The 26583-nt window shown below is 40.0% G+C and overlaps 1 protein-coding gene across 5 annotated transcripts in view; it reads left to right on the forward strand.

Moving 5' to 3' along the window:
- Nucleotides 1–26583, forward strand: part of LOC145353900 (zinc finger and BTB domain-containing protein 46-like) — an 84087-nt gene that overhangs the window by 16944 nt on the left and 40560 nt on the right. For 4 of the 5 annotated variants that reach the window (XM_080204864.1, XM_080204867.1, XM_080204866.1 and 1 more), the window contains exon 3: nucleotides 11904–12880. In XM_080204864.1, the coding sequence (XP_080060990.1) occupies nucleotides 11904–12880 (977 nt within the window). Of the gene's footprint in view, nucleotides 1–797; nucleotides 906–11903; nucleotides 12881–26583 lie in introns of all 5 variants that reach the window. The other variant, XM_080204865.1, reaches the window with a different exon arrangement.

A 26583-nucleotide genomic window follows, 5' to 3' on the forward strand; every position in this document is an offset into this window, starting at 1 on the left:
GGGCAAGGAAAAAGATGTGTTTTGTGCTGCTATGCATTTCTGGAAGATTTCATGCCTCTGCATTAAGTTTTGCGAAATGATAGCTCACCCTGAACTGCCCCATGGCTTATAAGTTGCCATGTTTGTATATGAGCTGGCAGTTAAACTTGTGGTTGAAAGTTAAGTTTGTTATTTAAAGCACAAGTATCTTTTTAATGAGGTAACAAAAATGCTTGTAAATATTTAGCAGTCCTCCTTTTAAATGATTTTTGTCTCCCACAGTGCACATTTCTGAGATCCCATTCTTAATTGTTTATTTTTGTTTTGATTTAATATTTTATACATTGTGACTTCAATATTTTTCCCTCTATATTCGCAGTCCGATGACAGTGAAGTAACACACACCTCCTGTGACATAATTTTGTGTTGTTGTTTGTGCATTGTTGTGGCGCGTTTGGAGAGTAGTAACTTAATTGTATAGCTGGTGCTTTTAGTCCTTTTAGCTTGGGCTACCCTTGGGGCAGCCAAATTGATTATTTAGGAAGGTAGTTTGGAAGACTGGAAGAAAGAATTCCAGCCTAAAAGGAACAGGCTGCTGAGAAAACTCTTGATGAGAAATGGGATGAAGAGAAAAAGTTCTTGTACGCTGTAATAATTGTGCAGGTTTTATGCCACATTTAAAACCAGGGGCTCTTCATTTTGGAATTTGGGATGTCTATATTACTGATCATATAAATTTAAGTGAACATTTTTAGAAGATTGCATAACATGTTGTTCTACAATAAATCTTGAATGCACCTTTTCTTTAATTTTCATAGGCATTGATAATTTTTGTGCGAGTTCTGTAAAGCTGCAGCTTGAGACTGAATGACCTATAGCCTTATAAAGAGATTTTTTGAAAAAATGGAACTTCTGGAGTTGGTTAGGTATGTGCCGTATTATCAACAAATGGCTCTACTTTTGCTCAATTCTTGATCGGTTTGAGTTATTTAACAGTAAAATTCAGAGCATTGACTTTATTTTTGCAGCAGCACCATATTAAACACTTCCAAAAGATTACAGAAAATGATATTGGTCTAAGTTGTGTAAACCATAACTTATTTTCACTGTTTGAAATAGTTGGTTGTGACTCTGATGTAAAGTTACTTTTGTTTGGCAGAGCACGTTGTTTATATATTCAAATCCTTCCTTGTGCATATAGATGTGGTAAATTGTAAATAAGCGTCAACATAATTACTTGCCTTTCTAAAAGCACAATCTACTTGCCTTTAAAAACGGTTGACTACAAATCTGAATAATTTAGTAAGATCATATCCTGAAATTGATGTGTTTGAAATTAGATCTCAGAGGCACATATATAATGGATTTTGGGATAATCAGAGTTGGAGCAGTGTGCTTAATTTGTGTTAGAGAAGATCAATGTTTCTTTGTTAGGTGGTTTAGAACTTCTGGAAAGCTGCAGTTTTCCAGCAGAGAACAAGCAGGGGAGTGGGGCTAAAAGTCGGCATGATAGGCTACCGTGTGCGCTGTAAAATTCTACATAAATGTATTGCTGATGAAACTTGGAATGGTGTCTTCGAAGTAGTGAAATGCATGACTTTTTGGCATTGCTTGACTGGTGAAGTGGATGATGAGGAGCGTGTTGGTTGAAAAAAAAAGTAAATGTTTGATTTTTATGTAGTGCCATTCACATTGCCAAGCAACCTCAAACTGCTTCGCAGTAAATTATTTCTGAAATCGTGTTGACAGCAAGCACAGCAGCCAGTTTGCACATAGCAAGATCCAAGAAAAATCAGTGATGAATGATGGGTTAATCTCTTTCACTGCTGATTGGGGGATGAGCAGTGACCAGGACATTGCTCTTCAGAAGTGTGATGATAAATTGGATTGTTTACATCCACCTGTTAATTTATTCATTCATGGGATGTGGATATCACTGGCAAGGCCAGCATTGGTTGGCCATCACTAATTTGATCTTGAGATCAATAAAGTCCTTAAAAGAGGACCACTTCGCTGTGGTTTTGAGTTGCATATAGGCCAGACCAACAGAGGATGGCAGATTTCCTTTCCTAAAGGTGGACCAGATGGGTTTTTACAACAATGGATGATAGAAACAGCAGACTGAAACTGAGATTAGTTTTCAACTCTATGTAAATAGCAAAATAAAAAATTCTCCCACAGCTGTGGTGGGATGATCCCATGTTGCTAGTTTCTAAATCTAAGCCTGAGTTACTAGTCCAGTGAAATAGTCATTAGAGCTGGACCTTGATTTTAATTTATTATCACAAAGACAAGGTCTTTGACAAAAACAAGAAGTTGTCCTCAAATAGTCCTTTTAGCATAGTGAAATATCACAAGGAATTCCATAAGGGTACTATCAAACAAAATTTGACACTGTGTGACAGAAGATGTTGGACAGTAATGAAGCAGGTTTTAAGATGTGCTTTTCAGAACTTGCATCTAAGGCCTGGCCAGCAATGGTGGAATGATTTAAAATTAAGGGAACAGAGACCAGAATTGGCCTTCAAAATGGCAAATGTTACAATAATAGAGTGGTAATGCTGTGGAGTTAATGAAAAACAGGTGAGAATTTGAAATTTGAGGTGTTGCTGGGATTGGAGCAAATGTAGGTCAACAGACGGGTGAGAGGTGCATGGTGGTACTTATGTATATGGTAGGTTACAGAAGCACTTCAGATTTGGATGAATGTAAGTTTACGGAGGGTGCAAAATGAGAGGCCACCCAGAACAGCATTTGAACAGTGACCTAACAAAGGCACGGTTAAGGATTTCAGCAGCAGATTGAAGCAGGGTCCAAGTGGTGAAATGTTAGACATGGATGTAGATGATCTTGGTTTTAGAATGGAGATGTGGTTGCTGGCTGATCTCCGGGTCAAATTGATCATCAAGTTGACTATTGATCTGGTTCAGCCTCAGAGATGGAGAAGAAAATTCACCCCAGATGGCTGGGGACTGGAGTTTATGCTGGAATGGATGTGGACCAAGTGGATAGGACAAGTGCCTGGGAAAAGGAAGGGGGACAGTTGAGCCAACTGACAGTGTGGTATCCGCCTTTATGAGAGAGAAGCCTTCATTGTTGAGGGTGAATTTGGAGGAGAGAAGAATTTCAGAAGACAGGTTGTCCTGAAGAGAAGCCAGGAAATTTCCTTTATTCAACAATCCACTTGAAATGCAATGGATAAATTTGCCAAGAAGAACTGGAGCCAATGGTGCTTTTGCTGGTGCAACCAAACTTGACGATAAATTTGTGTGTCTGTGTGTGTCTGGACAGGGTTTCTTATCAGTGATTGACTTTATGGGAATAGAAGAGCTGCTGGAAATGGCAAGGGTGACCAGATGGTCATGATTGAAAAAGGGAAGTTTAAATGGAGTGACGGTGAATGAGAGCCGAGACACCATAATGAGTTAGAAAGGTGTTTCAAATCACAGAATTTCTTGGTGCAGACCCAGAGGCTAAGGGAGGACAGCAGCAAAGATGTTGACAAACCTGGCATAATGCTTGGGTGTGTGCAGGAGAATTGTGCAATAATGGGTGAGGGGGTGGTGCTGGGTGGAACAAAGTGAGCTCCCTAAAGGAGAAAACGTGTCAGAACTGATCAATGGCATCAGATCCATGAGTGATTTGGTAATGCTGCCACCACGGTCATCCAAACCTGGTCAAGCGGTGAAAGGTTCAGCTGGGCAGGAAATTTCTTTAAGGAGTAAAGTGTTATCATTTGTTAGTGAAGTTTGTGTCAAAGTAATGATGTCAATGCATTTGTCCACAGTTAGTTTATAAATGGCAAGGACCTTCTCACATGAACATAGATTAAGGAGGGAGCTGAGGATTGGGGCTGTTGTCGACAATGTTTTAACTGACATCGAGTCTAATCTACCCACCTCTGAACCGAGAGAATCCTAATTAAGCAACATCTCTTTTTTTTTAATTCCTCAGCCTTATTTTCAAATCTCTATGGCTAACGCCATCCTATCTTTGTATTTCCTCCAGTCCCCCAACCCTCTGAAGTACTTGCTTTTCTAACTCTGGTCTCTTGAGCGTCCCTAATTTTAATTGCTCCACAATTAGTGACCCTACTTTGAGTTACTGGGCCCTTCTAGAATTTCCTCCCTAAATCTCTCCCCTATCTAACTCACTTTCCTCCTTTTAGGTGTTCCTTTAAACATGTTTCTTTGATCAAGCTTGTGGATACCAAACCTAAATCTCCTAATTTGGCTGAGTGTTATACTTTATAATACTCCTGTGAGACGTCTTGGAGTGTTGTTTTACATTAAAAACAATATATAAATACTAGTTGTTGATTTGGCAGAGCCCACAGCATCAACATTGGAGAGGTGAGTGGGATGCAAAGAACGTTTGCATGGTTAGCACTGGCAGCAGCTTAGGAGGAAATTCGGTGAGAGAGTGAAATAAAGCACTTGAGGTTACTGCCCCTGAGGGGGAGCATTAAAATCAGGCATGGAAGTGTTAGTGAATTGTGTTCTTGTGAATTAGAGCTTGAATTCAGCCTTGTTTTAGAAGTGAGAGTACTGATATTTCTTCCAGAAAATCTTGATAAAATTTATGCTAAACTTCAGGAAAACAATATGGCAAACAAATTGAGTTTCTGTGTTGCAATTGTTTTTATTCATGAGGTGTAGAAACAATTAAAATCGGACCAGAAGTAGACCATTTGGCCCTTGGAGCCTGCTGAACCATTCAGTATAATCACGGCTGATCCTCTGTCGTAACGTCGTATTTCCCCATACCCTTTGACACCTTCAGCATCTAGAAATCTATCCATTTCTTCATATGTACTCTGACCTGGCCTCTGCATGCCTCATCCTGTGGTTGGGAATTCCACAGGTGCATCACCTTATGAGTGAAGAAGCTTCTCCTTTTCTCAGTCCTAAATGGCCAACCAAGTATTGAGATCATTGGCACAGCCAAAATTTACTTTTAATGACATTTAGTTTTGATAAATTTAATTGTTCACTAGATGCGAAAGCCCCTGGCGAGGCCAGCGTTTATGTCTTATCTTGAGAAGGTGCTGGTGAACTGTGTGCTTGAGTCACTGCAGTCTTTATGGTTTAAGTACCAAGAGCTGCAGAATTTGATCCAACAACTCAAGGGACAGTGATGCAGTTGTGAATGGAACTTTATGCAGGACAATTATCAGCAAACACCCCTGCTTCTGGCCCTCTGATGGAAGGAAGGTTATTAATTAAACAGCTGAAGATATTTGGGCCTGAGGAACTTGTCCTATTCGTGGGACTGAGATGATTGATCTCTAACTATCACGAACACCTTCCTTGGTGCTTGATATGATGCAACACATGACGAGTTTCTCTGATTACCATTGACTCCAATTTTGCTGGAGCGCTTTGCCACATTTTTGACAAACGCTGTGTTGATATTAAAGGAAGTCCCTTTTGTCTTGTTGCTAGAATTTGGCTCTGGTGTCATTGTTTGGACAAAGGCTGTATTCTGGATCCAAATGGCCCTAATTATCTTCATACCTTGAATGTGAAATAGTTCACGTTTCCTTTTATTATTGGAGGCTCATGTTGAGAAAATTTTATCTTTCAAAATGATCCTTTTTTTCTCTAAAATATGGCAAGACCTTGCATCATCTTGGCTCTTGGATGATGAAATTAGTTCAAAAAAAACTTTTGGGAGCAAGCCTAACTTTTTCTCAGAAATCACCTGACCAACACAATACAGGGGGGAAGGGTACTGTTTGTCCGCCTTGAATTGAAATTGCTTTAATTGATAGAGAAAACTGGCAGAGGCTAGTGATTTACTGGAAATTATATGGCAGAGACAAGTTTTGGATCTGTGGTTTTATAAATTAGTATGTTTTAGGGAATAAACTGTGGTTGCGTGGGTTTCCTCCGGGCGCTCCGGCTTCTTCCCACACCCCAAAGATGTGCTCTTATGCTGATTGGTATACCAAATTGACACTACTCTCTCCTGAATCTGGCTAAGTTAGGGGTTCCACTCGCATACACGCAGGGCAGGGTAGGTGTAGGAGGATGCGGCGGCGCGGGCTTGTTGGGCCGAAGGGCCTGTTTCCCGTGCTGGGTTGTTCTTTGTTCTTTGTTAAGAAAGGCTGTGCTTTTCTTTTCTGGCTTTCCCTGCAATTCCATATTTGGTTATCAATCTGCTGCCAGCAAATCTTTATTTGAGTCTAATTTGTCTGCATTTGGAAAGCTAAGACTAGAAAGAATGGACCTGGCTCTATAATCACCTCCATGCCAAAGCTCTGTTGGTAAGAACGTCCAGATATCTACCGGGCCTTCCACAAGGAAGCTCCAGATCGTCTGCATAAAAACCTTCCAAACCTTATCCTTTGTTATCAAGTCTGTCCACCAAAGTTCACTTCTGTAGAAACTTCATCAGTTTTGCCATTGTTTGTGTACAAGTCTGTTTGTGTGTCCTAGGCTATTTCTTAAACGGTCATATTTCCAGAGTACCATTGTGTGTTAACTAGATGTTGCAAATTCAATCATTCAGTGGTTATTAAAGGAAACCTTGTTAAAATATCTTTTATTCTGGGTCAAATGGCAGTGAAGGTAAATAATTCGCCAATTTGGTGACTGAAAATTTTCCAGTAATGGTATGACCTGCAGAGCAGTGAGACTAAATAAGCTGCGCATTCCTCCCAGCCAGTACTTGAGGTGGCGAATGGATACAATGCACTGTGCTGAAGTTTTATTTATTAGACACAAGTAAAGCTTACGTTAACATTGCAATGAATTTACTGTGAAATTCCTCTTGTTGCCACGGTCCAGCGCCTGGGCAAGTCAATTCACCAACCAAGCACGTCTTTGAGTGTGGGACGAAACCCATGCAGACACGGGGAGAACGTGCAAGCTCCACACAGACAGTGACCTAAGCTGGCAATCAAATCCAAGTCCCTGGTGCTGTGAAGCAGCAGTGCTAACCACTGTACTATTGTGCCATGCCTGCTAGTAACATGAATGTAAAAAACAAAATGTATCCACCCAGTTGGTCAGAATAAAATGGCATGTATGCAGCATGACTTGTAATCAGGAACGCCTGAAAGATGCATTTAGTGTAAAATTTGGTCTTTTATTTTTACCCAATTGAGAAATTATTTCAGTATATCTAGTATTTTCAAATGTTATTTATTTGCAAGACTTTCATAATTCTATTTCATGATTCATTTCTTCTTGCTAGAAACAACACACATTGATACACAGGGACTCATTTTGTGTAAGTAAAAGCAACATGTTCAAGCCTTTTTTGAATTACCCATGAGCTTAAGCAGCCTATTGACCCACAGCAGGTGGCCTGGTGGTACAGTGGTTAGCACTGCTGCTTCATAGCTTCAAAGACCTGGGTTCGATTCCTGGCTTGGTTCACTGTCTATGTGGAGTTTGCACATTATCCCAGTGTCTGCGTGGGTTTCTTCCACGTGCTCTGGTTTCTTCCCACAGTCCGGAGATGTGTGGATTAGATGGATTGGCCATGCTAATTTCCCCTTAGTGTCCTGGAATGTGTAGGTTAGAGGGATTAGTAGGGTAAATACAGGAATGGGGACTCTGTGGGATTGTTGTCAGTGCAGATTCGATGGGCCAAATGGCCTCATGCACTGTCGGGTTTTTGTGAACGCTTTGGTTTATCAATATTGACTTGCCAACTCATCACCCTTTTCTTCTGTAGCATAAATTGTCAAGCTCATTTGAAATAGGGAATTCTTGCATTTGTCCTTAAGATTCAAGATGAAAAGCTTTAGCAACCTGTCTCTCCAACATTTGAGTTGAGTCAAATGACTGTTCTGTTCCATTAATTCTGTGCACAGCTGCTATCGTGCAATGCTAATGTTCAATAGCTAAGTTTTGATTCAGTGGAGGCAGTAGAGAGGAGGATAGCCTATAATAGCTTAGATGATTACTTTCTGCTTGGGAGGACACCTCAAATAGGTAAGAGTAAGCCTTGGTTGTCTGCTTTAATGAAAACCAACCTGCTGGAAAGAGCATGTCTGGCAGCATCTGTGGAGAGAGATGTAGTTATCATTTCCAGTTGAACTTGACTCTCGTATCCTCCTTCAGTTCTGAAATGTGATGGGTTAAATGCCATTGAAATAAAGTAGGTGGAGAAAATAACAAAAGGAAAGGTTTGGGGCAGAGTTGAGCGCGAGAGAGATTAAATGACAATTTCATGGGGGGGAAAAAGGGGCAAATGGAAATGGTTGTGGTTAAACATTTTTAATCATTTTTACCATGTGGGCATTGCTGGCTAGGTAAGCTGTTGCTGTGAACCACTGCAATTTCTGAGGTGCAGGTATACCTAAGGTGTTTTTAGGGAGGGAATTCCATAATTTGTACTTAGCCAATGACAGAATGGTGATTACATTTCCAAGTCAGGATGCTTAGTGACTTGGAGGGGAACCTCCAGGTGGTGTTTTCCAGTTATCTGCTGCTTTTGTCCTTGGTAGTGATTGTGGGTTTAGAAGGGAATGCCAAAGGAGTCTTGCTGAGTTCCTGTAGTGCATCTTTATGGATCATAAGCTTGGCTGCCATTGATTGTCAGTGGTGGAGGACTTGTAAGTTGTGGATAGGGTAGCAATCAAGCAGGTTGCTTTGTTCTGGATGGTGTCAAGCTGCTCGAGTGTTGAGAGCTGCACTCATCCTGGCAAGTAGCAAGTATCCCATTACACTCCTGACACGCCTTTTTGATGGTGGATAGACTTTGGGGAGTTAGGAGGTGAGTTACTTACTACAGGATTCCGAGTCTCTGACCTCTGTAGCCACAGTATTTAAATAGCTCATCCAGTTCAGTTTCTGGCTATAGATAACCTCCCAGAATTTTGATAGTGGGGGATTCAGTGATGATAAATGTCATGGAGTGATGGTTAGATGCTCCGTTATTGGAGACTGTCATTGCCTGGCACTTGTGTGGCATGATCATGCTACATGGCAGCTCCAGCCTGGAATTTGTTGGGTTATGCTGCATTTGGACGTGCAGTGCTTCCGTATCTGAGGAATTGTGAGTGGTGCTGAATATTGTGCAGTCAAAAGCAAACATCCCCACTTCTGACCTAAAGACCATAAGAAAAAGGAGTAGACCATTCAGTCCTTTGACCCTGTTCAACCTTCAGTATAATTATGGTGATATCAAATTCCTCGTTCATCTTCCTATCCTTTTCCTGTAACCCTCGCATCCCTTACTAATCTATTTCTCTCAGACTTAAATGTACATAAGGACACTGCCCCCACAGCTGTTTGTGGAAAGAGGTTCTTCCTCATTTCAGTCTTAAATTGGCGGTTTTTTATTCCGAGACTGTCCCATGAAGGGAAAGATACCCTGTCAAGCCCCGAAAGAACCTTGAATGTTTCAAATGAGGTCACCTTGCAACCTTGTGAATGCCAATGAGCCCCAATCTGTTTAACCTTTCCTGGTAAAACAATCCTTCCGTGCCACCACAGTTCATGCGAACCTTCTCTGAACTGCCTCCAAGGAAATAATGCCTTTCCTTAAATAAGAGGACCAAAATTCCCCTCACTACTCCAAATGTGTTCTGCAAGGAAGGTCATTGATTAAGCAGCTGAAGATTTCCGAGCTTAGGATATTACCTTGAGGAAATTGTGAATTGATGTTCTCAAGCTGGGATGATTGACTCCAGACACCTCAGCCGTCTTCCTTTGTGCCTGGGTACGACTGAACCAGAGGCATGTTTTCTGTCTGATTCTCATTGACTCCAGTTTTGCTCGGGCACTTGGATGCTACACTTATCAGATGCAGCCTTGATGTCTCGGGCAATCACCCCTGGCATTCGGTTCTTTTGTTCATGTTTGAACCAAGGTTACAATGTGGTCCAAGCAGCTGACTAACCCTGGCAGAACACAAGTGACCAGAATATTTGTGATCAAGTGCGACTTGATAACACTGACCTCCATCATGTTATTGATGATTGGGAGTAGACTGATGGGGAAAATTGGCTTGGTTGGGTCTCTCCTGTTCCTTGTGTACAGGAAATATCTTGGCAAATTTCCACATTACAGGGTAGATGCCAGTGTTGTAATTACACTGGAATGGTTTGGCCAGGCACTTGGCGAGTTCTGGGCCACAAATCTTAAGTACCAATGCCACAATATTGTCGAGACCATAGCCTTTGTACCATTCAATACCTTTTATCTGTTTCTTGATATCACATGGAATTAATCAAATTGACTGAAAATTGACATCTGGGATGCTGGGGATTTCCAGAGGAGGATGAGATAGATCATCCACTTTGTATTTCTTGATGAAGGTTTTGGCGAACGCTTCAGCCTTAATTTTTCCCTGATGTGCTGAGCTCCCCCATCAATGAGGGTGAGGATATTTGTGGAGCCTTCCCCTCCAGAGAGTTGTTTAATTGTCCATCACCATTCACAGTTGGATGTAGCAGGGCTGCTGAGCTTAGATCTGATCCATTGCTTAAAGCCCTCCTTAGCTCTGTCTATTTGAATATCAGTAACAGCATAATGAACATCTCACTTGGTTGAAACACAAAAAAAAATTGAAACTGGCACATGGCAAACCAAGAATCAAAATGAAGGTCATAGTTATTCTAAAATTTTTGAACTCAAAATTGAGTCCAGAAGGCTGTAAAATGCACACTCAAGACTGTGCTGTACCTCAAACTTGCATAGAGCAGTCAGTACAGTATAACTAACTGAAATAAATAAATCAGTGCTACACTTGGAAGGAGTGTTTGAGGCCTTGGATGTTGAGGAGAGAGAAGGTTAAAGGACAGATAGATGTTCTATGCACGGTTGCATTGCATGGTTCCTTGGGAAGGGGTTGAAGTGCTGACTTTGGCAGAATAAACCAAGGTGGCTGGGAATGACTGATCCTTATGGAATGTGGAAAGTTAAGGAGAAAACTTTGGTGCCATCATGACACTTTGTCATCATTCCTTTCATGACAACTTCATGAGAGGAAGGGAAGTTGTCATGGGAGGAATTTGTGGAGGATAATCCTTCAATGTGGAGGCTGGTGAGTTGGAAAGTGAGGACAAGTGGAACGCTCATTGGCTCTGGGAAAGGAGAAATGCTTCCAGTGCAAGTGCAGAAAATGGACACATGCAGTGAATCCTCAGTTGAGGCAGAAGGAAGACATCAGAAGTGCTGCTGTCGAAAGCTGGATAATTAGTACAGATGTGACAGATGGAGATAAATTGGTGTTTGGAATGGAGTCAGCACAGGAAGCAGTGTGCAAGAAAGTGTAATTGACGCAGCTGTGGAAGTTGTGAGCTTCTATTGAAAATTAGCAAACAGCCTATTCCCAGAAATGGAGACAAAGAAATTGAGGAAGAAGTTTCAGAAATAGATAATGTGTAGATGAGAGAAGGGTGAAAATTGTAGGTTGAACTTTGTTCACTAACTTCACGGTATCCTCTGCCCTGTTCTTTTTATACACCATGGGCCATATTGCTTACCTGATTGTTACACTTTAAGTATAAAATATTTAAGGAGGTATTGTTTTTCAAGTTCTATTTTTTGGATAGCATTAAAATGTAGATTTTAATTCACTATGCTTCAGTACTAAAAGTTGTCTAGCTCTAATACAATTTGTTTGATGGAATGTATAATGTGCAGTATTCTGAATTAAGAAATCATAGTTGTTTCAGTTTACCTTGGGACATCATTTCCACTGGATATGAAACTATGTTGTTCTTATTTTGCGCAAAGCTACCTTGAATTTAATGGCTTCAAGGAGGATGGGGACAAAGTGGGAATATGGCATTGAGATTGAGGATCAGCCATGATCATATGGAATGGTAGAGCAAGTTTGAAGGGCTGATCTGCTCTTAGTTTCTGTGTTCCTACGTGTTTAAAAATGAGATTCTGATTTGACTTTAGCACTAATGTCTTGCAAAGTTAATTTTTTTTTTCTCCATTCTTTCCTGCTATTAGGATTCAGAAGCAGCAACAATATTTGTCAATGAACAATCGAAAGGACGACATGGAGATTACTTCCCATTATCGCCACTTACTGCAGGAATTGAATGAACAGCGGCAACATGGCATCCTGTGTGATGTGTGCATTATTGTCGAGGGAAAAATCTTTAAAGCGCACAAAAATGTTCTGCTTGGCAGTAGCCGCTACTTCAAAACTTTGTACTGTCAGGTGCAGAAGATGTCCTCTGACCAGGCCACAGTGACTCATTTGGACATAGTCACAGCGCAAGGTTTCAAAGTAATTATTGATTTTATGTATTCAGCACACCTAGCACTGACTAGCAAGAATGTCATTGAGGTGATGTCAGCTGCAAGCTATTTGCAGATGACAGACATAGTCCAGGCATGTCACAGTTTTATAAAGGCAGCTTTAGATATCAGTATAAAGACTGAGCCCTCAGAGGATATTATGGAGTATGATATGGGAGCCCCTTCAAGCAGCAGTATTGATGTGGTGACACCAGTAGCAGTGGGCAGAAGTAGCTCTCCCTGGTTGGAAAGACGACGAACAAGCCCTGCAAATTCTTCTGGAGATTCAGCAATTGCAAGCTGTCATGATGGTGGGAGCAGCTACAGCAAAGAGGAGCATGAGCAGAAAGCTGACAGTCATGATGACATCTCATCACAGTCACTCTGGTCCAGTGATGTTGGTTACAGTTCATTTAGAGTCAAGGAGGAACAGATATCTCCCTCACATTATGGAGGTGCTGAACTGAGAGAATCTCACCTTGGCAAGAACAGCACTTCACAGAACACTTTTTCTGATCAAGTCCCTGAGGTGTGGCAGCTGCCTGGCCGGAAAAAGAATCGTAAAAATAAGCAAACGGTGCGCCATATTACGCAGCATGTTGAGGTGGATAGCAGAGCCAGCTCCCCAATGCCATCGATGTTTTCTGTTGCCGGGTGGCCATATAATAACCGTGATGGGGCAGGTAAGCAAAAACTAAATTAATATTTGCTTAAAGATTTGATGACATCCCAGTAAAGTTGTTTGTTTCATGGCATTTTTAAAGTTATCCAACAAGTCCCACTCTTGTTCTTTTCCCTTGTAACCGTGTAAAATATTAGAGTGCAATTTGAGAGTAGTAATGATTTTATAATAAGTAAAATAGTCTAACAAGTAAATTCTTCCAAGTAAGAACTGATGAAATGCATTTTAGTAGCTGTGAACATTTTTTGCAAATAACGAAATGGCAATTTTATTGGATTTTGGATAAATTGTCGCACTGGGTTTCTCTCGGCCAACTGAGGATTTATATTTTAATTGGCATCTTTTTGAAATTTAAAATGAAGTAACCATCAGTCATACCTGTCAATTTACTATTGGATTGGTTTGGTAAACTGCAGCTGGGTATGTGTTCTTTTAAATTGTCTAAATTATCAGTTTGATTTTATGCAACGATGAGCATAAGTTCATTTATCTGTTATTGCAATTTATTTGGAAGCAAGTGATAGTTGACTTGGAGCTATATTAAAATATTTCCACCTTTTGTTTTGTTGGATTAGGTAGAATCCAATATTTTTCAAGCGCAGTTTACTTTGGAATGAGTTCCTAAAGACCTCCTTGAAGCTGAAACCAATCATACCAACTATGTATGAGACTGTTGTTCAAGACGTAGCTTCGTTCATAAGTTGGTCCAGGAGTTTTCTGTTGAAATGTCAAAAATTAATAATTTAGAGCAATTGTTAAATTTAAACCCCACGCGCACATACCACTGCCATTACCTCCAACTTAGAACTCATTCTCTGTATTCTTAGCATTGGTTCGAAAGTGGAAACATGGCAAGGCCTCAAGTGAAATAATTAACTGTTGAAAGTGATTATGCTGAGTGGAAGACCAATGATATAACGGTTAGCACTGCTGCCTCAGCGCCAGGGATCCAGGTCCGATCTTTGGCTTGGGTCAGTGTCTGTGTGGAGCTTGCATGTTCTCCCTGTGTCTGCGTGGGTTTCCTCTCGGTGCTCTGGTTTCCTGCCACAGTCTGAAAGGCATGCTGGTTAGGTGCATTGATCTGAACAGGTGCTGGAATGTAGCAACCAGGAATTTCATATAACTTCATTGGAGTGTTAATGTAAGCCTTACTTGTGACGAATAAATAAACTTTAGCTTTAACTTGAGATGTTTGACTAGAATCCATGTGCAATTAAAAATCATTCCAATTTACCTTTTATAAAATGCTAGTGCATGTTAATTTTAATGTTGGGTGTAATGTTTATTTTACATCTGTTTATTGTGATTTTATAATTTTACTTTATGCTTGAAATCTGATTTTAATATAAAGCTTCCATATTCAGTTGTTATCCTATTGTATGTTGGAGGTGGCATTTTACAGTGTTTTTGGTGTTTCTCTAATTTTAAAAAATTAAACCTGCTGTAGAGCAAATAAAATTACTGATTGCCCTGAAATCCCGGTAGAACATTCAGACTTAAATAAAAAGGTTGCAAACAGCTTTTGCTTGCTTCCTGCCATAGTACATATTTTTCTTCAGTTTCTGGGTCCCTGCTTCGTGCTTCAACTAGCTCTCCTCTTCAGTTTCTGTTCTTAACTGTCCAAATATCCCGTGTAGAAATTACATTGCAAGTGAAAATCTATGAAAAGAAGTTTTGAACCATTAGAGGAATGAAAATATCAGAACAAAAAGGCAAGACTAACTTAAGGGAGTGGGTGCCTCTGGATAAAAGAAAACTGAAGTATTTGCACAAAGGGAAACGAAATGGGTGGAAGAAATGAGGCCGGGGAGGTGTATTATCAAGTATTGAATTTTAATGGATCCTGTTTTTCAAACCTAAAGTAAACAATATTTAATAACTTGGAAAACATTTGTTATGGCTAAAGCACAGTAAAATTTGAAATTGCCATGTGCATGTCTGCCTCACCTCCTGCAGTTATTAGAGAATCTCTTTAAATCTAAATAGTCATATGATCATTATTTATATTTAATGTTTATATTTTCTGTATTCATATCACTGGTGTAGTTTTTTTATTTCTGAAGAAACTGATCCAGGTCATTAAGATGCTTCCTATTTCAAACCTATAATCACAGTTGTGGAATTGGATTAAGACATGAAGATTAGTTACGCACTTAAGTTTTAGTTGTGAAAGCTATGACAGGCTTGCACTAAAATTGCTTCATAGCAACCCATTAGATTTTCAATTAAAATAAACTGACCTGTATGAGCAATTGACAGTTCTGGGCAGGCAAATGCTATAGATATTCAGTAAAAATCTAGCTGACGTACATATTGCTGAGTAGTTTTGAACACCAATCTAACTAACAGCCTTCACTCATTCAATTTATGCAATGCTTTTCAAGTTTGTGCATCAGATGATTAAAAAGCTAATAACCCTGAGAAGCTTGCAGAGTGAGGGCCTGTATATAATACAGCTCTTTAACTTTTGTCGTGCAAACTAAATCAACTTGATCTGCAGTCTGTTGTTTAGCAAGTTCGTTATTTATTCATAATGTTGTGCTAGTTTTGAGTCTTTGTTTCTCTGTTTGGTTTTGTCTATACACAAATTGTTTTGACATGGTTGGAACAAAATTTGTGTGTTTTCGTACTTGTATCTATCTGAAATTCTTGCCTTCCCTATCAATGTACCATTTCCATTAAGCTGCATTAACTTGCATGGATTTCACCAAATTTTTGTTCTCAATTATTTGGAAATGGCACCCTGTTTAGCATCTCTGAGTGAATTATTTAACATGTGAAAATCCTCTTCCTGTCCCAGTGTTCTAAAATTTCCATTTTAGCTAATGTAATTGTAGGCAAATGATTAAAGAAATCAGACATGGTTTGAAATATTGCCTCCCTTCTATTAGTAAGATATTTAAAATCAGTCTTTTCAGCTTAGTTCTGCATCTTAATCTTCTGAATGGTGCTTCTTTATTTCCTAAATTTGTTTTGTCACTGTTGGGAGCTTGAAAGAATGTTTTGAAACACGGGTTTCAAACTCCTTATACCACACTGTGGTACAAGGAGTTCATGAAAAGATCTGTAATTATTGCAACAGACATTATTGTGTCATTTATGGTTCTGATCAATGGCAGTGTTAATATCTTGTGTAATCAAAACTGAACAATCAGGAAACACTCAGGAGGTCTGGCAGTATCTGTGGAGAGAACACCAGAGTTGATCTTTCACATCTGTGATCTTTCATAAAAATGGGAAAAGTTAGAAATATAGTAGTTTTTAAGCAAGTGAAATGGGTGGTTTTGGGTTTGGTGGCAGAGGGAGGAATAAAAGGGAAGGATGAATGATGGGGTGAAAAATATTAAATGACAAAGGATCAAAAAGATGGGAATAGCAAAGTAAAGAAAAAAATCTTGTATCCAAAGGAGGCGTGAATGATAGAATGGTGAACAGCTGTTGAGCCAAGGGAAAAAGTAAGAAACAAGAGGAAGAAATGCAAATGGGTGCACAAGTTATGATCTCAAATTGTTAAACTCAATGCTGAGTCCAACAGGCTGTGAAGTGCCTCGTCCAATGATTAAATGCTATTTTGTAAGCTTGCATTGGGCTTCATTGGAACTCTGCAGGAGACCAAGTGCAGAGAGGTCAGAGTCACATGTAGAGAATTAAATGACAGAGGGCTGGAAATCCAGGATCACACTTGTGACTGAAGAAAGTGGTTGCCCAATCTTTACTCCAATGCAGAGAGACTGTGTCACGAACAGTTGATACTGTTTACTAAATTGAAAGTACTTGGAGTAAATCACTGCTTCATTTGTATGTTTAATGTCCTGGTGTCTTGGTCCATTTGGCTAGTGGGTGGCCTTTAAATCAACACCCTCTGATAGAGATGGAGGAAAGGGAGAAAGTTCAAAAGCTGCATTGCATCCCCTGCTCTTGGATAAGGGTATCAGGGTCGTGTGCAGTGAACCAGGCTCTTGTAGGGGAAGGACTGAAAGGAATGCTGAAAGGGGAAGGGAGGAAAATGTATGTTGTGGTAGCAGCAGCATGCTGAAGATGATGGATTTGGCAATATGAATGTTGGTGCAGTGGATCGTGAGGACATGCAAAGCCCTTTTCAGGTTGTGGAAGGGAATGATTGGGGGTAGAAGTGTGAGACATGTAATGGATGTGTCCGAGGACTTTGACAGCCCGTGATGAGAGCTTTTAAGTTGGAAAGAGGAAGGCGTATCAAAAGCATTAGTGTGGATGACAGTTGCGACAATGCAGTTGCAACGGAGTTGAAGAACTGACATTTCTCTGGATCTCCAGAGGAACTGCAGTCAGTGGTGTTTCTGGAAATGTCTTGATGTTTGGGGGGCAATGTTGTCTTGATATTTGGGGCTATATGGGAGAGTGTCATATCTGTCCTTGGCTTGCCATTCTCCTTGTCAAAAAGCAGTTTTTGTTTTTCGTTTATTGTTAATGCCTGATTTTTTTTTTGTGTGAATTACTGGTTTGCTGGTTGGATTTTGCCTACTCTGCCACCTGTGTGCCTATGGGTTATAAGCACTTAAAAGATCTTAAAAAAATGGGATGAAGCGAAGACACAAAGAAAGAGGGCAAAATCAAAATTAAACCAGGAAAGGACATGACACAGCCAGAAACATGAGGTTACGTCGGCTGCTGTGTTCAGTCCAAGAGGGAATTTCACCAAATTTGAACCTTTGGAATGGTGTTATATTTAATAGTTTGGTGTTTAAGTGGCTTGCGTTTTAATATTTGTTACATTACATAACCTTTCAAATATCCTGACCATCTTTTTAACCAGTTTGTAATGTTGCTATTAAATATGATATACCATACTTTAAACACTCCAATTCTGTCTCGTCTCTTAACCTTTTCATATTATAACTTAGGCAGTTGAATTAAAATGCAAATGATGGTTAAATAATTGCTATTTATTTTAAAATCTTCTGCAGTTTGACTACATGCACAGATTTGGTTTTGATTTATACATTTATATAAAAGTGTATTATTTATATACTCAAGTTCCTCCACAATTTGTAAAATAGTTGGAAGAATTAGCTCCTGCTGTGAAGCCAGTTTAATTCAATTGATAACAATTAACTCAAGTAAGATCTAATGTCATTTCTCAATGTCTGATTTTGATGCTGGGAAATGTACCTCCAACCAAGAGTGCAGGTTCAGTAATCATAGTGAAAGAGGTTGATATGGGATCAGTACTTCAACTGGTTTAAGAATGAAGTAACCGAAGAAGAGGTAGCTGAAAATCAAGAAATGACAACAAGCAATCTGGAAGAAATGAAAGCAGCACTGAAAGAAAAAACAAAGCATAAGAATCCGAGTGACAGCAGCAGAAGTATGGACCTGACTAGGTGACTGAGGTCAAGATCTTGAACAAGCTAGTCAATTGTCGCCCAAGAAGGGATTAAATTCCCAGGGCAGCAAAATATTTTGGTACCGAAATTTAAAGGAAAGGGAGGTATTCAAGATGACAAAACATACCAAGGAATTAAACTCGTAACACACCTTCAGGACGAAGTGAATCACGGAATAGAAACCGACAAAGGTAACAGAAATCCTTGATGGTTGTTGGGGTTCATGCCCAGTGGAAGCACTACCAATGCTGTTGTTCTGCTTTCGGGACAAGTAATGGAAAAATACTGGGAAGATCAGTACAACATTAAAATACTATTCATTTATTGAGAGAAGGCTTATGACCAGATCTCAAGGAAGAAGCCATTACATGTTTGAAAAGTTATGTAGTCCTTTAGAAGTACGTACTATTATTACAGGACTTGTACAAGGAGTGCCAGTTGGGGCAGAAGGTGGAAGCGTCAAAGTAAAAGCTAAGCAACAGATTCATTCTAGTTGCATTAATTGGAAGAAGTATAGTGATTCTGTAAGACAGCTTCGACTGGTGTGATATTATCCAGAAACTGGGGGAACATCAAGAAGAGAGGAACAATGATTGGATACTAGTGAGATGTGGATGGTGAGATGGATGTGCAGACTGTTGTTGGAGAATGCCAAGAACCATGGGACGGTGAAGATTGCAGGAATTTGACTGAAGAAAGCAGCCGAGAAGGGATTGAGATGGTATGGTCATCTTTTTCGAGGAGCAAGAGGAAATATGGCTAAGTGAGTGATATGAGATGGACTGCCTGACAGAATTACAAGTGGAAGGTCAAATGGGAAGATGTGTCAGGAAACTGGAATATGGTGCAATTGGAAGAAGAGTGGGTGCGACATGAGATAAAGTGTGATCAACAAGTGTTGTGGTGACTTCATGTGAAATGGGAGAAGTTGTAGAAATACGAAGTGCACAAATTTTGATGCTGAATTTGTTCTGTATATCCACATGATTATCATGGTACCACTTTAACACCACATTGCACTATTCAGATACGTTGAATTAGTCGAGTAACTGAAGGTTGTCATCCTCATTCAAGTGTCAATTCTGCTTTTGCTGGGATAGGATAGGTACTTTCATTAATAGGTGCTTGTATCTGATGACAAAATATCTCGCTTGCTATTGGTATAATGTTAAACCACCTCCAGATGAAATTGTTCATATGAACGAGATACTTGAGGAAACATCATAGCTTAGTTCTGTAAAAGTGGGCTTTATTGTGTCAGTCAACGGATTTATCTCACTCTCTGAACTAAAACAAGAACAATGGGTAATGCATTGACTTGCATTAGATGAAAGGATGTTTGAAAGAAATTCCAGCATGTCTTAAACCAGAATTTCTGCTTCCTCCTGAGATCCCCTTCAACACAGATGCCAGTCTTCAGCCAATTTGGTTCACTCCACAAGAGATGATTAGATGACTGCGTGTACTGGAAGCAGCCAAGGCTGTGCTCAAGAGCTAGCCACGCCTCTGGTGAAGTTGTATGTACAACACTTGCATCTGCTCCAAGTGGAAAATTTCCCAACTATGTACCCTGTCCGCAAAAAGGGCAAGTCCAATTAACATTCCATTAGTTTACTCTTGATCATCTGCAATGGAATGTGTCACTGATGTTACTATCAAGCAGCACTTAAGAATAACCTGTTGTGTTTTACTGAGACCACTTGATTCCAGACATCGTTGCAGCCTTCATCCAAACACTGGCAAAATAATGTAATTCTACAAGTCTGGTGAGAGTGACTGGACTTAAACATCAAAGGCAGTATTTAATGGAGTGTGGCATTAAGGAGCTCTTGCAACGTTGAAGGCAATGTGAATTAGGAGTCGTGGGGAATTCCCCATCAGCGGGAGACAGTGAGTGCACAGCTGGCTGTGGATGTTGGAGATCAATCAGCTTAGCCAGAGGATATCAGTGCAGCAGTTCCTTAGGATAGTGCCTAGGCCCAACCATCGTCATTCAGCTGCTTTGTCAGTAAACTTTTCTCCATCATAAGATCAGTAGCAGCAATGTTTATTGCAGTTTTCACTTCGATTTTCTGATGAAGCAGCTTGTGCTTCTGTACAACAAAGCCTGCCCAACGTCTAATTTTACAATAAGTGGCAGGTAACAGTTGCTGAGTGCAATGCAAAACATTGATCATCTCCAACAAGAGGGACTCTAACCATCTGATAATTCAGTGATATTATCAATATCCTGGGGTCACCAACAGCCACAAATATAATTGGATCAGTCACCAACTTCTCAAGGGCAACTGGACTTGAGCAATATATACTGGCTACTGCTGCTTGTATCCTGTAGGCTGGCATCCAGTTTGACAGTTTTTTTGCCTGCTGTTGTGGAGAAGTGAAATCTCTCTGGTCTTGTCAGAATTACTGCTCAACAATCAAAGCGTTCCTCCCCTAGCTTTCAGATTGTAGCATTAGCAATACCAGCACATCTATCCCAGCTGCTACTGTGATAATTGAAGTTTTATCAGGATTAGAAACATGATATTTGAGTCACCCCAGTACCTGAAGTTAAACTGATAAAGGTTAGAACTGATAATCTGTATTTGAGGTGGTTCACTTGTGCTTTTTGAGCATCTAATATTTTACTCCAAAGATTTGCAATATTTTGTGCAAAACACAGAATATTTTAGTGAATTTCTGAACAATCTTTATTGCTCAAGGCTGGTAAAGTCTTATGTTCAGATTTGCATGAGTTTTGATCCACTAAAATATCATCTTACAGCAATTCTGCTAATTTCTTAGGGTACAATCTTTTAAGATTTTCTGTAATATTGAGGCATACAGAAATGATCCAGTCTCAGATCAAATGGTCAGGAACATCTCTGAGCAAATTTAGCTTTAGCAAGTGCTTAGATTCTGATACAGTTGTCTTGGAAATGTATTTGCAGTTTCCAAGCAATGCTTATTTATTGTCACAACAATTCAGCAAAGTACAATTTTTTTTAAGAACATTTGACACAAAATATCCATGGGATGTTATTCTATCGTATGCCTTCACAGTAGCTGATTCCAGTATTTATATGTTAAGAGTCCAAGTTTCTTATCACTTGCATTCAGAACTTTAGTACCTTACAGTAAGATTGTTGAAGAGGAATTGTTATGTAGAGTATAGTCGCTAGGTGAACTTTTTATCATAAAGGATGTTGCCTTGCCTCCCCTTGCTATCGAAACGTATATCCATCTTTACTACGTTTGGACTCGATTACTCCGATGCCCTGCTTGCTAACTTGGCAAGCGCCATTCTATTACATGTGCTGTAATTTTGCCCTGTCATTGCCAAGCTCTTTAGGTTTCCTAACATCCCAGCATGGTGAATTCAAAACCCGATTCGCTCATCCATCCATTGTTTCGTCTGATCATATTCACCTTGTAACCTTCCTCTTCTCTACATACCAACCATGCTGTTCAATTCTCCTGAGGCCTCCTATGCGCTTCCAATGCAACTACAGATAAAAGCCCAAATCTGAGATGATATTAACTTGCTTGAACATAAGTCACTTGCTTACAGCAGTTTGTTTCTTTCCTGTATTTTTTTTAACGTTAGCTATTTTATACCTTAACCTCAATATTCATAAATCAGCCAACTCCCACTTAAAAAAAAATTAAGGAATACGTTTTGTTTGTGGGATGTTAACACAGACTTCAGGTTTAGCCATGTGTTGGTACATTGATGTAATGTAGAAATTAAACCACCCTCCATTTATGCACTTCCTTCAGGAAGGACATGAATAAGAGAAGGAATTTGTTTTCTATTGTTTCATGATTAGTTCTTTCGATTGATCGTTTATTTAAATATAGAGTACAGGCTTCAGCTAAAGCCAAACATTTTTATAAAGTAAGTTAAATAAACCATTCAAATTTATTATGATGCCTATTTCTGAATTTCAGCTGAATAATACTTTTTTTAACTAAAAACAGTGACACCCGGCCACTGTGGGTTTAGCTCTAGTTGGAAAACTGGTATTGTAAACCTCTAAAGGACAGCTGTAATTATAACAGATTCAGTTCAGCAATTTTAAGGATAGCAGAATTTCCCCATTGCCCTTTTAATATTCACTTAGGCCATGTATCTTTATGTTGTTTGTTTTCTCGTGAGCAGGAAGCAGTCTGTTGAAAGTGAAGACTAATTGTTGCTCTCAAGCTTGCATGCAGTGAGCTGACTAACTCTCCTTATGGAGAGTCTTTCCAATGCTTGATGTTGCTTTCTTGAGCAATTCTGAGCTCACAACTTGTGTGTGAATGGTTTTGTAAAGGTTTGAAGTGATGAAATTTTTGAGATTTATGTTGCAGCTGGTGGGTGATATAAAATTGACTGTTTGGGTAGTAAAGTATTTTGGGCAGCAAGTAACTTTTTCAATCCATGTATTTTGCACACCCAAATTCTTTGTGTTCTTAAGAGATCTCATTGTAATATCTTGGCTCAGAAACCTTTGAAGCAGCGGCCACCTTTTCTACATTTTCAAACCCTCCAAGTTTGCTGTTTAATTGCTTGCGTTGGAAATTTCTTCGCTTTATCCATTACTCTGTCTCAGAAATATCACCTGAATTGTCTAATTGCATTAGTTTTCCCTGATTTCAATATGTTCCTTGGTTTTTCATAAATAGCAGCTAAACTTGTTTCTCAATTTGATGACCCCTTGGCACAGTTAAATGACAGAAAACAAGTCGCCTGTTTGGGTCAGGTTATACGCAACAAAAATTGCTCACTATTCCAGAATCATCTTGGAATGCAAAGTTAACTCCTGGATTTTCTTCACTGCAAGAAAATTTGAATTCCCCTCTCCTGCTGCCTCCATCTTCACATCCAACAACATGATGAGGGGTCTATGGACAAATTTGTTACATGAGATTAAGGCAGTTCTTTCATCTGTACCTGCCGATTCTCCGTTGTCTTATCTACTGGGTTAAGTTTCCTCTTGCCCTGGACCTGAAGTTGTACCTTTTTTCTTTCTCTCCTGATTGCTGCCTTCTAATTCACCTTTTCAATGAAACCCACTTCTTGCTCCTTATTCCCACTAAACATCTGACCAGCCAACTTCACCTGTTGGTCCCTATGTTAACTGATAACGCTGAGAATCCTCCTGCCTCAAGCACCATTCCCCCTCTGCTTCAAATCCACCGTCATCACGCTCTCCTTTGTCCATAAGCCATTGCTCTATCGGATATTCTTCAAGAATCTGTGAAGGAAACAAAGTTAAACGAGTCATTCTGGCAACACTCAGGAATCTTCTGGAAAAATCTGCAGAATTGACCCCTCTGTCCTTAAACAATTGCGCCATCTCCAACCTGTCTTTCCTCAAGTCTTTAAACATGCTGTTGCATCCCAAATCTGTACCCGTCTTTTCCTGAACTTCATGGTTGAATCTCTCCAATCTTGTTTCTGCCCCGGTACCCTACTGAAAGTTCTGTAATCCAAGTCACAAATGATACCCTATCATAATGCAACAGTGGTAAACAATCCTTTTGACCTTGCTGCAGGCTTTGATACAGTTGATCACATCACCTTCCTTAATAGTTTGGTTGTTACATTCTTGCCTATCTAGTTGTAGCTATGGAATCATTACCAATGGCCTTTCTTCCAGCTCCTGCACTGTTACCTCAAGTGTCTCCCAAAAATCTGTCTTTGAGCCCCCTTGTATTCATCTTCTATATGCTACCCCTCAAGTGACATTACCTGAGAACAGTATCGGTTTCTGGATAGTTTATTCATTTTTGACATGTAGGTGTTGCTGTGAAGTTCAGTATTTATTACCCATTCTTCCTTGCTTTTGTGAAGGTGCTGGTGAGCACCTCCTTGAGCCATTACAGGCTGTGTGGCATCGGTACCCCTGCAATTCTTCTGAGGATTTCGAGGTTTGACCCAGCAGCGATGAAGGAATGATGAAATATTTTCATACCAAGATGGTATTTAACTTGGAAGGGAATTTGTAGATGTTGTCTGCTGCCCTTGCTTTTCTGGGTGGTAAGAGGTTATGAATCTGAAAGTTGCTGAAGAAGACATGGTGAGTTGTTGCAGTACATATTGTGGAGCTGACCACAATAATCCTAGTGTGCTGCTAGTGATAGAATTGAAAATGTAAGATGGATTATCAATTAAGTGAGCTGTACTCCAAATCATTTAGAGGATATTCCATCGTAAGATTGACTTGTGTTGTGTAGAAGGTAGAATTGATTTGGGAAGTCGAGGTGAGTTACTCACTGCAAAATGCCATTCTCTGACCAGTTACCATAGTGGTTGCTCTTGTTAGGTTTCCGGTCAGTGATGACCCTGAAGATGTTGATGCGGCATTTGTATTGCTGTTGCGTATTCAGGGGAGATGGGCAGACTTTGGCAATGCCTGGGATCATGTGGCGCATTGTTAGTTTGCACTGTTCAACCCAGGCCTTTATTTCTGAGGCATTGCGGATAAACCCGAACACAGCAATTATCAGTGAAGATTCCCAATTCTGTCCTTGAGGGAGAGACAAAAAAGTAATTTTAAGATAATTGGGCCTAGGCTTTGGAAATCCTGCTTTGTTGCTCTGGGACAAGGTGATTGTCCTTCAACAATTAGACCATCTCCCTTCGTGATTACTGATAACATCCAGCTTTATTTCACTACCTTTCTCATCGTCTTCGCTGTTTAAATGGTTAGATTGCTAGTCCAATCTTCAGTATTGGACGAGCAGAAATTGTCTCCCGATGAATTGTTCGGAAAACTGAAGTCATTGTCTTTTCTGCCTGTTATAAACCCCGTTCCTCAGTCATTGAATCTATTATCTCTATATCTGGCGACTGTCTGAGGCTGAATCAGACTCTTAACAAATTTGGTGGAGTATTTGACCTTGGCCGGATATTCATATTGTCAAAAAGTTTGCAAAGTGATCGAAGTCACAGAATCATAAAATGGTATTCCACAGAAGGAGCCCACTTCACCCATTGTGTTTTGCCATTTCTCTGTTGTCGTGCAGTTTTTTACCGTTGGGGTGTTTGTATTTTGCCATAACTGAATCTGCCTGTACCACACACTGCATTACAGTTGCTGCATGTTTAAAAAAAAGTTCATGTCACAATTGGCTATTTTGCTGAATGAGTGTTTTCTCTCTCTCAAAAAGTTCACCATAACCTCCTTGCTTTTGTACTCTGACTCTATTTATCGTCTCTCCTTATTCTGTATCACTTCATAATTTCTCCACATTACATTTTCTCCACTTATTGCTATCATCTACAATTCAAATTACTTCCAAGTTTTGTGCTATCTACGAACTTTGCCTTCTGCACCGAAGTCCAGGTCATTAATGTGTAAAGTGTCAAGAAACAGTAAGAAGTCTCGACACCAGGTTCAAGTCCCTGAAGTTTATTTGGTAGCACAAGCTTTCGGAGAGCTGCTCCTTGAGGTGAGTGAAGAGTTAGATTCACAAACAGGGCATAAATAGAAATAAACTTAATTACAAGATAATGATTGGAATGCGAATCTTAACAGGTAATCAAGTTTTTACAGGTGCAGACAATGCAAGTGGAGAAAGAGAGTTAAGCACAGGTTAGAGATATGAATTGTCTCAAGCCAGGACAGTTCATGAGATTTTACAAGCCCAGGCAAGTCGTGATGGTTACATATAGCGTGATGTGAACCCAAGATCCCGGTTGAGACTGTCCTCATGTGTGAAACTTAGCTATCAGTTTCTGCTTGACAATTTTGCGTTGTGTGTCTTGAAGGCTGCCTTGGAGAGTGCTTACCCGAAGATCAGAGGCTGAATGCCTGTGACTGCTGAAGTGTTCCCTGATAGAAAGATGCCATCATCTAGCATGAGAACAACACCCACCAGGTACATGGCACATACTCTTGCGACTTGGTCAATGTTGTCTACCTGATACACTGCTGTACAAGATGTCCCGAAGCATGGTACATTGGTGAGATCGTGTAGACGCTACGACAATGGATGAATGGACACCACTTGACAATCACCAAGCAGGAGTGTCCCTTTCCTGTCGGAGAACACTTCAGCAGTCAAGAGCATTCGGCCTCTGACCTTAAGGTAAGCATTCTGCAAGGCAGCCTTCAAGACACAGGACAACGCAGAATCACCAAGCAGAAACTGATAGCTAAGTTACCCACACATGAGTACTGCCCCAACCAGGATCTTGGGTTCATGTCTTAGTAACTGTAACCCCCACGATTTGCCTGGGCTTGCAAAATCTTACTAACTGTCCTGGCTTGAGACAATTCACATCTCTTTAACGTGTGCTTAACCATCTCTCCACTCACATTGTCTTCACCTGTAAAGACTTGATAATCTGTTAAGATCCGCATTCCAA

This window comes from Carcharhinus amblyrhynchos, chromosome 16, assembly GCF_965287045.1.
Source record: "Carcharhinus amblyrhynchos chromosome 16, sCarAmb.v2.hapA, whole genome shotgun sequence".
NCBI classification, from domain to species: Eukaryota; Metazoa; Chordata; class Chondrichthyes; order Carcharhiniformes; family Carcharhinidae; genus Carcharhinus; species Carcharhinus amblyrhynchos.